Below are 16304 nucleotides of genomic sequence, written 5' to 3'. Positions count from 1 at the left end.
TTGCCTGCCTGTTAGCCACTACAAACTCTGGTGCCCATTTGTTTTCTAGGGAAGTCCCTGTGGGAACTTGTATTGGAGCAGTTTGAAGAGCTCCTGGTGCGGATCCTCCTGCTGGCAGCCTGCGTCTCGTTTGTAAGTAATCTTCCCGTCGATTGTCTGATACTCGTTGAGTTTGTGTGGCCGGTCGCGATTCCATTTGAGTGCAGTCATTACCTATCCGCAGTCAGTTGTGGTGTGATCCTGCATTCTCCCCTCACTTGCCTCCTGTTTCCACTTTACAAACCACCCCTTGTTGATACCAACTGTCAGCGTGGCGCCAACCCAACACTCAATGGTGGACCTGGGGCTGCAGCTCTGTTCTCCAGCAACCTCCCTGACATCTCATCATTTCAGCTGTAATTTCTTTCCGAATAGCGTTGGGAAAAGCTTATCAGATTCCCTCCTCGCACAGGCCTTTCCATATCTCATGTTCACTACCTACACAGGCCTCTTTATATCTCAGTTTCTCTATTTACTTATGATGTGGGGATGCTGGCATTGCGATGGGTACAGTAAGAAGCCTCACAACACCAGGTTAAAGTCCAGCTGGTTTATTTGGAATCGCGGGCTTTCAGAGCGCCGCTCCTTCATCAGGTGAGTCACCGAATGAAGGAGCAGTGCCCCGAAAGCTCGTGATTCCAAATAAACCTGTTGGACTTCTATTTAAACAGACCTCTCTCTATACGTGTTTCTCTATTTGCACAGGCCTCTCTCTATCTATGATTTTCCACTAGCACAAGCCCCTCTATCCCTTTCAGAATCTTGACCTGTATTTCCTCCAGAACCCAATCTTAGTAGGGTGAGCACAGTTTGCCAATCATCAAAGAATCCCTACAGTGCAGAAGGAGCCATTCGGCCCATCGAGTCTGCACCGATAACAATCCCACCCAGGCTCTATCCTCGCTCGGATCCCCTCTAACCCGAGGCACTAAAGGTTAATTCAGCATGGCCAGTCCACCGAACCTTCATGTTGTCGGACTGTGGGAGGAAACTGGAGTGTACCTGTGCAGACTCCACACAGACAGTGGCCCAATCTGAGAATCGAACTGAGCTCCCTGGCGCTGTGAGGCAGCAGTGCTAACCACCGTGCCACCCTAAGGATGGGTCTGCATTCTCCAGGAACTGAAGATCAAACTCCAGGATGCTGCAAACCTGGAGAAAAATTGTCCAGACCCTAAAAAAAAAAATTGTTTTGTTGTCATTTCTTGGAAGGTTTCTCTTCAAAAGATATAAAAATATTCAAAATGAGGGTACAGGCTGCATGGCTAACAGTCAAGCATCATCCAATTGGGTAATGAATCTTTACGCTTTCCAGTTAGTGTAGGAAGGTAGTACGATAGAACATAGAACATTACAGCGCAGAACAGGCCCTTCGGCCCACGATGTTGCGCCGACCAGTTAAAAAACAATGAGCCTCTAACCTAAACCAATCCCTTTTCGTCCATAAACCTATCCACGGATCTCTTAAACGCCCCCAAACTAGGCGCATTTACAACTGCAGCAGGCAGGGCATTCCAATCCCTCACCACCCTCTGGGTAAAGAACCTGCCCCTGACATCCGTCCTATAACTACCCCCCCCTTAATTTAAAGCCATGCCCCCTCGTGCTAGATTTCTCCATCCGAGGAAAAAGGCTATCACTATCCACCCTATCTAAACCTCTAATCATCTTATATGTTTCAATAAGATCCCCTCTTAGCCGCCTTCTTTCCAGCGAAAACAACCCCAAATCCCTCAGCCTCTCCTCATAGGACCTCCCCTCCATACCAGGCAACATCCTGGTAAACCTCCTCTGCACCCTCTCCAAAGCCTCCACATCCTTCCTGTAATGTGGGGACCAGAACTGCACACAGTACTCCAAGTGCGGCCGCACCAGAGTTGTGTACAGTTGCAACATGACGCTGCGACTCCTAAATTCAATCCCCCTACCAATAAACGCCAAGACACCGTATGCCTTCTTAACAACCTTATCTACTTGATTCCCAACTTTCAGGGATCTATGTACACATACACCTAGATCCCTCTGCTCCTCCACACTATTCAAAGTCCTCCCATTAGCCCTATACTCAACACATCTGTTATTCCTACCAAAGTGAATTACCTCACACTTCTCCGCATTAAACTCCGATGGATGTGTTAGTCAATTAATGGCTGGAGAGTGGGAACTGGTCGTATCAACCTCCAAGAATATAGTTAATTACAATTGGCAACTCTAAATCCTAGGTTGCAGCACCTGGAATATATTGCCTGAAAGTGTGGGGGAAGCAGTCTCAACTGGAACTTTCGAAAGGGAAATGGGATAACTTGACTGAATGGAATTCACAATCATTTCCCTTAACTTCAGATTCCTTTGAGGAACCCCTTAGCCCCCTCGGATTGATTCTAATCCAGGTCCCCCACACACACACACACACACACACACACACACACAAATACATCACAGTTACAGCATGGACACGACCTGTTTGTGTTGACCCTCGACACGGACAAACAGTCGTCACCACGTTCACCCAATATGCTGCTCTGTCTCATGAGCAGATACCTAAGTGTTCTGAGACCACGAGGCTACAATTGTGTGAATGCAGTGGTTGGAATTGTATATGTGGAGGATCCATCAATCCAGTAGCTGGTTGCTGTAGGGAGTGCTGCATTAGAACCATAGAAAATCACAGCTCAGAAACGGGCCTTTTACCGAACCATTTTTCTGCCCAGTCCCACTGACCTACACTTGGACCATATCCCTCCACACCCCTCTCATCCATGTATCTGTCCAAGTTTTTCTTAAATGTTAAAAGTGACCCCCGCATTTATCCGGCAGCTCATTCCACACTCCCACCACTCTCTGCATGACGAAGCCACCCTCCCCGCTAATATTCCCTTTAAACTTTTCTCCTTAAACCCATGCACTCTGGTTTTTTTTCTCCCCTCGCCTCAGTGGAAAAAGCCTGCTTGCGTTCACTCTATCTACACCCATCAAAATCTTACACACCTCTATCAAATCTCCCCTTGTTCTTCTACGCTCCAGGGAATGGTCGGGGTGGGATAGAAACATCAAATGGGACGGTCCTCTAATTTCCTGTGAGTCACAGAACAAGCTGAAGACCAGTCTACCTGCCCAGGTGTATTAAAATAGAACACACCCTGCATTGCCTGAAGTTTTCCTGGTGCCTTGGCCAACATTCCTGTTTTATGTGAAAGAACAATAATTTGATGGTTCATCTGTTATTTGCATGGGAGCTTGGTATGGGTAAATCAGATGCCTACAAAACTGCATTGTCATTTCAGAAAACCAATCCTTTGAGCGTTTCAGGAGATTGTAAGCAGCTGCTCTATAAACCTCCTGCTGCCTTTGTTATCCAGAAAGTTCTGCAATGGTAAATCAGTAATCAAGTAAAAGGCTAGTTATTGATCACCGGCACAGTGGTGAGCACTGCTACCTCACGACGGCAGGGACCCGGGTTCAGTTCCCGGCTTGGGTCACTTCTGTGTGGAGCCTGCGCGTTCTCCCCGTGTCTGCGTGGGTTTCCTCCCACAGTCCGAAAGACGCGCTGGTTGAGTGCGTCGGCCATGCTAAATTCCTCCCTCGGTGTACCCGAGCAGGTGCTGGAATGTGGGATTTCCACTGAAACTTCATTGCAGTTTTAATGTAAACCGAAAGAGGAAATGTTGGAAAAACCTCAGCAGGTCTGGCAGCATCTGTCAGGAGGGAAAAGAGCTGACGTTTTGAGTCCGGCTGACAAAACTCGCTGTAATGTAAGCTTTCTTGTGACATGCACACAAATAATCTTTAAAAACTTAAATATCACACATAGGTCAGATCCTAGAATGGTGCCTGTTTTATTATTCTTTGCAATGGGGGTGTTACTGACAATGACATTAAACGCTGTTTCTGATTTCAGAAAAAGTGATCTGGAATACACAGGGGAATGACCGAGAAAGCAGAAAACCCCCAACAATTTTCTGTTTACGTCCAGCAACAAGTGTGTGTCACACAACGGTTCCTCCTTTCTCACGAATCTCTGGAAAGAATCCTTGTAACCCCAGAGGAGCCCTTTCCAGGATCATGTCATCCTAAACAAGGCCAGCATTAGTTGTCCATCCCTAGTTGCAGTTGAACTGAGCAGCTTGTTAGGCTGTTTCAGAGGGCAGTTTGCTGTGGGTCTCTAGACCAGACTGTGTATTTCCCACCTACAGGGCATTTGTGAACCAGATGGGCGTTTTTAAACGATGGTCGTCATTACCGAGGCCAATTTTCAATTCCAGGTTTTGTTCATTAAATTTAAATTCCACCGGCTGCCGGGGTGGGATTTGGACCCACGTCACCTCCTGGCCCAGTGACGACATCTCTTTCATCTTGTTACGAAAGAGTTAATGCAGAAGTTCAACTTCAAGTGAAACGCAAAGGACATGATCCTGGAAAGGGCTCCTCTGGGGTTATGAGAATTCTTTCCAGAGATTCATGAGAAAGGAGGAACCGTTGTGTGACACACTTGTCGCTGGACGTAAACAGAGAAATTGTTGGGGGGGTTCTGTGCCTTCTCGGTCGTTTCCCTGTGTTTTCCAGATCACTGGACCGAAATCAGAAGCAGCGTTTAATGTCATTGTGAAGTGTGTTTATTATCTTGGACGGAACAGCGATGGAAAGCTCAGCTCTGACCTCGCAAACCGAGTGAGTCTGTGAGATGGTCTGAGAGAGCAGAGCAAGCTGGATTCAGCTGATACGGAAGAGCCTCAGAGCTGGAGCCACTGAGCTGTCTGCGGGCCATTTTGAAGAAGAAACAGAATCGACCTGCGTGCTGTTCGAGGGGATTAGAAGGTGTGCTTACCTAGTGCAGGTGTGGTTGGCTCACTGTCCTCAGGTGCACCCTGAGCCAGCTCACACGCACTCCCTTCCCAGGAAATTGACAGCAGATTTAAAACATCTGCGCCAAATCTTTTTTTTTTCTCTTGATGTCCCAAATTCGATTGCTGATGAATTAAGTATTTAACGTGGTGGCGCAGTGGGTTAGCACTGCCACCTCACAGCACTAGGGGCCTGTGTTCGATTCCCGGCTCGGGTCACTGTCCGTGTGGAGTTTGCACGTTCTCCCCGTATCTGCGTGGGTTTCCTCCGGGCGCTCCCACACTCCAAAGATGTGCGGGGTTGGTTAGATTGGCCATGCTAAGAAATTGCCCCTCAGTGTCAGGGGGACCAGCGAGGGTAAATGCATGGGGTTATGGGGATAGGGCCTGTGTGGGATTGTGGTCAGTGCAGACTCGATGGGCTGAATGGCCCCCCTGCTCTGTAGGATTCTATGATTCTTTGAATTGATTAGGCACTGTGCTAAAAGAAAAAAAGTTGTTGGCTTGTAAACTGACCATTTTTTCACTCCTCAACAGCTGCAGTCTTTGTTACCAAATGGCTTCTCTGCCTTTTGGCTGAGATCGAGCATCAGATCATGCCCAGGATGGGATGCAATCCCTCATCTTGTCAGCTTGGCCCTTGTTTGTCTCCCCTGGGGAGACTTTTGAATTCAATTCAATTGGTTTTTGGAGCAGGCAAGGGACGGATCTGGGGTTTGCCCAGGCCATTCTGAGCGTTGAATCGTACAGTGCAGAAGAGGCCCTTCAGCCCATTGAGTCCGTGCTGACACATTGACTCCACCTAATCCCGTCTGCCAGCACTTGGCCCATAGCCCTGAATGCAGTGATGTGCCAAGTACTCATCCAGGCATTTTTTTTAAAAGAATGCGAGGCAACCTGCCTCTATCACCCTCCCAGGCCGTACATTCCAGACTGTCACTGCCCTCTGGGGTCACCCCTCAGTCTTCTCCAGTGCAATCACACCTTTCCTATAATGTGGTGACCAGAACATGAACACGGTTCTGCGCTCTAGCTGTGGTCTCACCAAAGTTCTTTCTAACTCCAACATGGTTTCCCTGCTTTTGTAACTCGTGCCTCCATTCACCACCCTACTAACCCTTCCGCCTTCAGAAATCTACGGACCAACATGCCAAGGCCCACTTGTTCCACAGAACGTCCTTATGTCCTCCCGTTCATTGAACACTTCCTTGTCAAATGACTCCTTCCTAAGTATATCACCACGTTTTTCAGGCTTAAATTCCACCTGCCACTTAGCTGCCTTTCTGACCATCCCGTCTATATCTTCTTGTAGCCTCGTTGTTAACCACTCAGCCAATCTTTGTGTCATCCGCAAACTTACTAATCCTATCCCCCACATAGTCATCAATCCCATTTATATAGATGAATAATTGGGGACCCAATACAAATCCTGGGTGGTATGCCACTGGACTCTGCCTTCCAATCACTAAAGCAGCCTTGGTTTTGTGTCCATTCTTGGCCTCCCCAGCCCTGTAACGCTCCACCTTATCTACCCCCAACCAACTCTTCCCTCTTGCCTCTCCCTGATTTCCTTTCCTGCCAGTCTGGACTTCCCTCCCTAACGCTTTCTACCAATTAAGGTGTTCCTTTAAATCTATCCCTTGGCTAATCTTTTAGCCACCTGTGCCATCTGCAAAGATGTGCGGGTTAGGTGGATTGGCCATTGGACATGCTGGATTGCCCCCTTGGTGTCCCAAGATGTGCAAGTTGGGGAGAGGAGGTTCCTCTGCCCACAGATTTAGCGGACTTTAAAATTCCATTCCTGAACTTGGCCATGCTAAGCATTGCCCACAAGACCTAAGGATTGCAGTTTGAGTGCTGCGCTGTACCAAACTCATTTAGCAACAGCAAACCCATCAGAGTAGCATCCAATCTTCTGCTCTCCTTGCTTGTCAATTCAGTGCTCAATGTTGCAAACACAGAACAACACAGCCCGGGAACCAGGCCCTTCGGTCCAACGAGCCCGCGCCGCCATTTCAACATTGTGAGTCCCCTCTTCCGCCCATGACCTTTGTCTACGCTTACGGCACTCCACATTGCAAACCAGATCGAGGGGAGACTAATTTAGGGACAATTTGTTACACCAATCAGCCTAAGAGCACATCTTTGGGGTGTGGGAGGAAACCGGAGCACCCGGAGAAAACCCACGCAAGCACGGGGAGAATGCGCAAACTCCCACAGACACCGGCCCAAATCCATGTGTCTGCACAGCAAACAGTGATAGTCACTGAGCTGTCGCGTTGCCCGTCTGCATTTAGAAGTTAAGAATTCTGTTGCGTTACTGTTTCATAGAATTAACAAAATTCTGGGATTCAAACTGGGAATTCCCTTTTGTGTTGTGGAGGAAACGAAGAAAGGCATTTCTGACTTTATTACACGTACTTTTCTTCTCTCTGAGGCAACTGAGAGCAGTCAGCTTCTGCACCCTGCCCCGTAAACTGTAACTGATCATTCTGGAGGTATTTTTTTTCACCGAAGTTACGTGATGAATGAGAAAGTAGTTGAAGGTAGTAGTTGAAATGGAATTAAATAACACCCAAGCTTTGAGGAAGAGTCACAGGGACTCGAAACATTAACTCCTGATCCTCGCTCCACAGATGTTATAAAAAGTCTCTCAACATCAGGGTGAAGTCCAGCAGGTTTATTTGGCTTTCAGAGCGCTGCCTCTTCGTCAGGCACTCAACTGAGGAAGGAGCAGCGCTCCGAAAGCTCGTGATTCCAAATAAACCTGTTGGACTTTAGCCTGGTGCTGTGAGGGTTCTTACTGTGCCCACCCCAGTCCAACGCCAACATCTCTGCATCGTGGCTTCCACAGATGCTGCCAGACCTCCCGAGCTTTTCCAGCGTCTTCTATTTTTGTTTTGAAACTCCCCTGTTGCTAACTGACTGTTCCGTCTCACTTGAGTTGTCATTATTGACATACCCTTCAGTGAGTGAGTGCTGTCCTGCCTTAGCCTACCTTGAGGGGGTTGAGCTATGAGGAGAGGCTGAATAAATTAGGCTTGTACTCGTTAGAGTTTAGAAGAATGAGGGGAGATCTCATTGAGACGTATAAGATGTTGAATGGGATGGATAGGATAGAGGTGGAGAGACTCTTCCCGCTCAGAAAGGACAGTAGGACTAGGGGGCACAGCCTCAGGATAAAGGGGGTGCGGTTTAGAACGGAGTTGAGGAGGAACTTCTTCACTCAAAGGGTGGTGAATCTCTGGAATTCTCTGCCCGTTGAAGTGGTGGAGGCTGCCTCGCTAAATATTTTTAAGACGCGGGTTGATGGGTTTTTGATAAGAGAGGGGATTAAGGGTTATGGGGAGAGGGCGGGAATGTGGAACTGAGCCACGACAGATCAGCCATGATCTTATTGAATGGCGGGGCAGGCTCGAAGGGCTAGATGGCCTACTCCTGCTCCTATTTCTTATGTCCTGTGATGTGATGTGATAGTGAAGGGGTCATGGATATGGACACCTTTTTAGTGCCACAGAATTTTTAATGTCCAGTCAGGAAGCACAGGCCTCTCGGCTTTTCAGAGCTTTGACTTTTATTTGCCTCCTGCCCTGGTGCTGACTATAACACACAGCTTGAAATTCACTGGTTCCCATGGAGACCGATAGGCAACTTTGTGTGACAGATCCCCTCTACCTTTCCTGCTCCGGATAATAATCCCCTTTTGGTTCAGATTCTAAAATCTCACCTTCCAGAGTCTGAAAATTTAATGTTGCAGTGAAAACATCTGAGACTGTTCCCTCTCCCTCTCTCTCTCACTCAATTAGGTTTTAAGACACACAAGAATAATTATCTTTGACCCTGTTCCAAAGAGCCATTATTTAGCAGCAGAACAGTCAATCCTCGTTCGCTCTGTTTCAATAATGTTTTGGCTTCAAAGTCGGACCCTGCAGTGTGAGGGCTGTTTGATTCCGATCTTGCAATGGAAGGTGTAGCGGAACCTTGGGTGGGCTGCAGAAGAACCGGGGCCGGGAGTGGGGTGTGGTTCTGGTCAGATAATTTAAATTTCTGAATCTTGGCAGGCTGGGGGTGGCGTGGCATTGAGGCAAATTGGTAGGGCTCAGAAATTAGGCGGTCTGTATTGGTTACCGTCACACTAGACAGTATAGGGGAGCTTACCAAATAAAGCAACGGCACCAACCTTTATTAGTACAACGTCGTGCAGTTTTGTATCGATGTATTAATTTTTAGTGCTACCCGAGTAAACATAGAACACTCCGCACAAACAGGCCCTTCGGCCCACAAGTTGCGCCGATCCTATCCCTACCTACCAGGCCTGCCTATCCCATTAAATCCCATGTACTCATCCAGAAGTCCCTTAAAAGACCCCCAGCGAGTTCGCCTCCACCACCACCGACGGCAGCCGATTCCACTCACTCACCACCCTCTGAGTGAAAAACTTACCCCTAACATCTCCCAGGAGTGAATCATGCAGAGGAGACGTTTTTTCGATTTGATTTAATATTGTCACATGAATTAGCATACAGTGAAAAGCATTGTTTCTTGCACGCTTTGCAGACAAAGCATACCGTTCGTAGAGAAGGAAAGGAGAGAGTGCAGAATGTAGTGTTAGAGTCATAGCTCGGGTGCCCAGAAAGATCAACTTGGTGGGTCCATTCAGAAGTCTGACAGCAGCAGGGAGGAAACTATTGGATGAGTACATGGGATTTAATGGGATTGCGGGTTATAGATAGGCCTGGTAGGTAGGGATATGATCGGCGAAGCTTGTGGGCTGAAGGGCCTGTTTGTGCCGTAGTGTTCTACGTTCTATTCTTGAGTTGGTTGGTAAGTGACCTCCAGACTTTTGTATCTTTTGCCCAACGGAAGAAGGTGGAAGAGAGAATGTCCGGGGTGCCTGGGGTCCTTAATTCTGCTGGCTGCTTTGCTAAGGCAGCGGGAAGTGTAGACAGTCAGTGGATGGGAGGCTGGTTTGTGTGATGGACTGGGCTTCGTTCACCCTCTGTAGTTTCTTGGGCGGAGCAGGAGCCCAGACCAAACTGTGATACAACCAGAAAGAATGCTTTCTATGGTGTATCTGTAGAAGTTGGTGAGAGCCGTAACTGACGTGCCAAATTTCCTTACAGGGATCACTAACTTTTAGGTAGCTGTTATTGTTTTCGCTCGGATATTGCAGAGTGAGGTTTGCCTAAAGGTGACATTTACATGATTTGTCCAAGAACCTTTTACCAAAAGAGACACATTATCTCTCAAAGTTGGCAGGGGATGCACTGCCCAGTCCGCTCCCCCACCTGGCCTTGTACCTATCCCCTTACTTAGCCCTACCCAACCTGGTCTTGTTTCCGCTCACTTCGCCTCGCCTCGCCTTGCCCCGTGTGGTTCACCAATGCCCTTTAGGGAAGGAAATCTGCCGTCCTTACCTGGTCTGGCCTACATGTGACTAGAGCCACAGAACACGAGAACATAAGAAATAGGAGCAGGAGTCGGCCATCTAGCCCTTCGAGCCTGCCCCGCCATTCAATAAGATCATGGCTGATCTGTCGTGGCTCAGTTCCACATTCCCGCCCTCTCCCCATAACCCTTAATCCCCTCTCTTATCAAAAACCCATCAACCCGCGTCTTAAAGATATTTAGCGAGGCAGCCTCCACCACTTCAACGGGCAGAGAATTCCAGAGATTCACCACCCTTTGAGTGAAGAAGTTCTTCCTCAACTCCGTTCTAAACCGCTCCCCCTTTATCTTGAGGCTGTGCCCCCTAGTCCTACTGTCCTTTCTGAGCAGGAAGAGCCTCTCCACCTCTACCCTATCCATCCCATTCATCATCTTATACGTCTCAATGAGATCTCCCCCTCATTCTTCTAAACTCTAACGAGTACAAGCCTAGTTTATTCAGCCTCTCCTCATAGCTCAACCCCCTCAACTCCGGCATCAGCCCAGTAAACCTCCTCTGCACTCCCTCCAAGGCCAAAATATCCTTGCGTAAGTACGGCGCCCAAAACTGCTCTCAGTACTCCAGCTGCGGCCTCACAAATGCCCTATACAGCCGCAGCAAGACCTCCCTGCAATGTGGTTGATTCTCAACTGCCCCCCACCAAGGGCAACTAGGGATGGGCAATAAATAGCCAGCGACTCCCATGAATGAAGTTTTAAAGAAAAACTGCCCCACCTTGTTCCATTCCATCCTGTCCTACTTTGCCTTACTGCGACTTATCTCACTCTGTCTCACGTGGGTACGTGACCTCACCCCCATCTCAGTGCACTGGCTCTGCAATAATTAATAGATCCCGTTGGGGGGAAGGGCCATCCTCACGAGGCTTTTATGTGGAATTACACAAGAATCTACGGCACAGAGGCCATTCGGCCCAGCTGCCGTACTCTGAAGCTTACACCCTATACCAAGCTCCCAATCCAATGATGCCTTCCATCCTGTCTTCATCTCCTACTCACTCTCTCACCTTCAAACCTCCCTTTAAATACATGAATACCATTTGGACAAAGAACAACACAGCCCGTGAAACAGGCCCTTGGGCCCAACGAGCCCGCGCCGCCATTCTAACATTGTGAGTGCCCTCCTCTACCTCTGACCTTTGTCTACGCCTATTGGACTCCACAATAAAGGAATTATAACCAGATTGAGGGGAGACTAATTTGGGGACAGTTTGTTAACACCAATCAGCCGAAGAGCACGTTTTTTGGGGTGTGGGAGGAAACCGGAGCACCCGGAGAAAACCCACGCAGGCACGGGGAGAATGCGCAAACTCCCACAGACACCGGCCCAAATCCATGTGTCTGCACAGCCAACAGGATTTGCTTCAGTTACTCTACCTGACGCTCAAATCCACACTCCTTCTGAAATGAAAATTCCTCTTGAATCCTTTATTTGACTATTTTGTATTGATTTCCCCCCCGCTTGTTCTGAACTGACCCACCCCACGCGAGGAAACAATTTTTCCATGCCCCCACCCCACCCACCAAAACATCCTCCTTCCTCATCAGCCAGCGGCTAGTTATACCTCCCCTCTCCCTCCGCGATCTCCGTCACAGTGTTTCTAATGGTTCTGCTCCTCAAAATGCTGCCATTTAAAAACAAGCTCCCCTTCCAACTGTTTGATGCAGAATTGAAATCTTGCCCTTGTGTCTATCCAGCTGGAATAGGAACAAAGCACTGCAAACACTCAGCTGTTCAGGCAGCAACCAGAGAGAGAGAGGGAAAATATTAACCTTCCGATTGCCTTGCTCTGATTTCACACTTCCTGAACATTTCCACCTCTGTGTTTCCAACCTTCCAACACCTGTGGTTGTCATCATCTTATTCTGTCACAGAACCACAGAATCCCTACTGAACATAAGAAATAGGAGCAGGAGTAGGCCATCTAGCCCTTCGAGCCTGCCCCGCCATTCAATAAGATCATAGCTGATCTGAAGTGGATCAGTTCCACTTTCTCCCCTTAATTCCCCTGTCTATCAGAATCCTATCTACCCGTGACTTAAATAGCCTCCACCACTTCAACGGGCAGAGAATTTCAGATATTCACCACCCTTTGAGTGAAGAAGTTCCTCCTCAACTCTGATCTAAACTGCCCCCCCTTATCTTGAGGCTGTGCCCTCTAGTCCTGTTATCCTTTCTAAGTGGGAAGAATCTCTCTACCTCTACCCTATCCATCCCCTTCATTATCTTATACATCTCTGTAAGATCCCCCTCTCATCCTTCTAAACTCCGAGTACAGACCCAGTTTATTTAGTCTCTCTTCATAGTCCAACCCCCTCAACTCCGGTATCAGCCTAGTAAACCTCCTCTGCACTCCCTCCAAGGCCCAAATATCCTTGCGTAAGTGCGGCGACCAAAACGGCACACAGTACTCCAGCTGCGGCCTCACCAGTGCCCTGTACAGTTGCAGCAAGACCTCCCTACTTTTATATTCAATCCCCCTCGCTATAAAGGCCAGCATCCCATTCGCCTTCTTGACCACCTGCTGCACCTGCAGACTGGGTTTTTGCGACTCGTGCACAAGGACACCCAGGTCCCTCTGCACCGTAGCATGCTGCAGCTTTTCGCCCTTTAAATAGTAATCCCTCCTACTATTATTTCTACCAAAGTGGATAACCTCACACTTGCTAACATTGTACTCCATCTGCCAGGTCCTCGCCCAGTGCAGAAGGAGACCATTCAGCCCATCAAGTCTGCACTGACTCAGCATCCCACCCAGGCCCTATCCTTGTAACCCCACATATTTACCCTGGTAATTCCCCCTAACCTACACATCTTGAGGCACTAAGGGGCAATTGAGCATGGTCAGTTCCCCCCCAACTTGCACAACTTTGGAGTGAGAGAGGAAACCCACACAAACACAGGAAGAATACGCAAACTCCACGCAGACAGTGACCCAAGGCTGGGATCGAACCCAGGGTCCCTGGCGCTGTGAGGCAGTGGTAGTAACCACTGTGCTGTGTGTCCTCACCAGTCCTGGATTGGAGCCCAGTGCCAGTATTTGGCACTGATTGGGAGTTGGGGAAAGATCTGGGTGAGGGATGTGCCTGGAGTGAGTGGGCAAAACTGTAACGATGGATTTCACTGTGGGAGAAATGTGAGGTCACCCAATTTGGGTCCAAGAAAGAAAAAAATATTGGGATAATTTACAAATGTGGAGAGATTGATGGCTGGGAGTAGGGATTTGAATGTCCATGTTTTACACGTCAGCGCAAACTAGTGCACATATAAAACAGTGAAGGCTGGCTAATGTGCCAAAGTGATTGGAATACAGATAAGTGGAAATATCTTATGGGGAGTCTGAGTTGGCCGCATTGTTTTAATGTCACTAGACTGGTAATGCTGTGGGGATATAGGCTCAAAGTCTATTATAGCTGGTGAAATTTTAAAATTTATCAATAAATCTGGAAGATAAAGCTGGTTTCAGTCAAGCCAACTGTGAGACTCTCATCAATGGTTGTAAAAAACCCGTCTGGTTCACTAATGTCCTTCAGAGAAGGAAATCTACTGTCCTTACCCAGTCTGACCCTACATGTGACTCCTGACCCACAGCAACGTGGTTGACACTTAGCTGCCCTCAGTTCAAGGGTGGTTAGGGATGGACAGCAATGCTGGCCCAGTCAGTGATGTCCCCATCCCGTTAAAGAGCTAAAATAAAAGATGCTACTTCAGTGGTATAGAATCTCAACCAGACTCCAGCTAGAGCACTGTCAAGTATTGGGCATCACATTTTGGGCAGGATATACTCATGTTAGAGAGGTGCAGTGCAGATTCATCTGAGTAATTTTGGGGCTCAAGGGTCAGGCTGTGAGGAGAGGTTTTGTGGATTTGAAGCTAAATGTGGACCGCGGCTGCCCTCCGGCGTGGAGTTTGACTCGAGTGTGATTGGATTATCAGACTGTTTTAGAGGAGGAGAGAGTATCACACTGTGCCTTCAGCTCTGCTACCTGAGCCTGTTGAGCTCGCTTAATGGGGTGGATCTCTCATAGTCTGAGGGTTGTGTGTGAAATGAGCCTGGCCAAATCCTGATGGGCAGAGTAAATAATCCAGATGTCCCAACACTGGTTCGCACTGCTGCCTCACAGCTCCAGGGACCCAGGTTCAATTCTGGCCTTGGGTCACCGCCTGTGTGGAGTCTGCACATTCTCCCCGTGTCTGCTTGGGTTTCCTCCGGGTGCTCCGGTTTCTTCCCATAATCCAAAGATGTGCGGGTTGGCTTGATTGGTAATGCTAAAATTGTCCCTTGATGTCAGGGGATTCGCAGGGTGAATAGGTGGGGTTATGGGAATAGGTGGGATTGTGGCCGGTGCAAACTCGATGGGCCGAATGGTGGCCTCCCTGCACTGTAGGGATTCTATGAACAGGAGGTTCATAGAACCTCCTGAGTCAGAATATTGTGACTTTGCAATCCGTGGTCTCAGCAAATCCAGGCCAGCGCTGAATGAGTGCCGGGCAGCTGGACTGCCTTTTGGGTGAGATGTCTAACCCAGACCCTGTCTGTCCTTTCAAGTTGACCTGAGCAATTCCATGACACTATTTGAAGAACAACAGAGGGGAACTCTCTCTGCTGTCTTGGCCAATATTTAATCCTAAACCAACATTGCCAAAATGTCTGGTTATCATCACATTTCAATTTGTGGGAGATTGTTGTGTTTCCTGTGACTACACATGTTCTTAATTGTCTGTAAAGTTCTTCGAGACATCCTGGGGCCATGAAAGGTGCTACATGAATGCAAGTCTCTCAGTAGAGTTGAGGTGCTGATGCATCACCATTGACTAATGTCGATATGTGTTTGGGGCTCGGGAGTATTGCTGGGAAGAGTTGTGGGGCCCTCCTGGTTAGCTGACTAGGTAGTTTCCTGGCAAGATTTGATGACATTGCCTGATCTCCATGAAGAAAAAATGTCTTATTAGCATTCTGCACTGTGGAAGATCTTCAGTGGCAAATGGAGAAACACTCTCGCGCCTGCATATAGTTTAGTTTGACCTTCAGCATCAGGAAGATAAATATCATTGTCCAGAGTGTTGCCGTAGTGTCATCTATCAGCATTGACCATGTGACGCTGGCAATTGTTGATAGCTTCACATATCTCAGTCCTACAATCACCAACAATCTGTCACGATGCTGAAATCAACACACACATCGCTAAAACTGCAACTATCATATCCAAGCTGAGTAAGAGAATGCGATACAACGGTCATATGGACTGAGAACACCAAACTACCAGTCCACCAAGACTGATTCCTCGATGCACTCCTCTACAGTGGTGGGACCTGGACAACATGGACTAGGCAGAAGAAAAGTCAAATATTTTCCAACATTGCTGCCTCAGGCATCCTTGGTAACTATTAGCAGGACAAGCTAATGACAGCTTTGCCGAATCAGATGGCCATATATCCAACGATCGTCAGTGTGGTGAACTGACTGCTGGATCACCACTACCTGAGTATCCACAATAAGAAAATCTGTGAGCAAGATATGAAGACGGTGGACATTGACAGCAACAGCCGTCACCTCTGAGGCCTGACTGGGTGGAGGGGCTTTGGAAGAGGTGAGCAGAAAACAAAAAGCTCAGAAGAGGGTCCAGAGAAAGCAGAGGCTGGTGAAAGGTGCACCCCCTCAGCCCACTGCCATCCCGCGCAGTAGAGACTGCCGTGCCAGAGTGGGGCCTCTGAGCTGCACAGGACGATATCTAACGCGAGTTGCCCACCGTGGCATTGTTTTACACGCTGGAAGGCCACCATCGTAAACTGAGACAAAATGGGAGAGCAAAGTACTGCATTCCTCTGCAGTGACATCACTAAACTTGACAAGCACATCCAACCCCCAAAAAAAAGTTTTGAGTAGCAAACTTCCAGACCCCAATGGGACAAGGCCTCCTTGCACAGTCAGTATTTTCATTATCTGATACTACTTCTCCTCTTAATGACTTTAACCA

At 48.2% G+C, this 16304-nt stretch overlaps 1 protein-coding gene across 1 annotated transcript in view; it reads left to right on the top strand.

Annotated features, from left to right (window-relative positions):
* atp2a3 (ATPase sarcoplasmic/endoplasmic reticulum Ca2+ transporting 3) overlaps positions 1-16304 on the top strand; it is a 249484-nt gene that overhangs the window by 56014 nt on the left and 177166 nt on the right. Inside the window, exon 3 of the mRNA XM_080210950.1 lies at positions 50-132. Coding sequence (XP_080067076.1) covers positions 50-132 — 83 coding nt within the window. The remainder of the gene's footprint in view (positions 1-49; positions 133-16304) is intronic.

The sequence above is a fragment of the Carcharhinus amblyrhynchos genome, chromosome 23, assembly GCF_965287045.1.
Source record: "Carcharhinus amblyrhynchos chromosome 23, sCarAmb.v2.hapA, whole genome shotgun sequence".
Taxonomy (NCBI): Eukaryota; Metazoa; Chordata; class Chondrichthyes; order Carcharhiniformes; family Carcharhinidae; genus Carcharhinus; species Carcharhinus amblyrhynchos.
The sequence above is the reverse complement of the archived record's forward strand: the minus strand, read 5'-3'. Positions and strand labels throughout refer to the sequence as shown.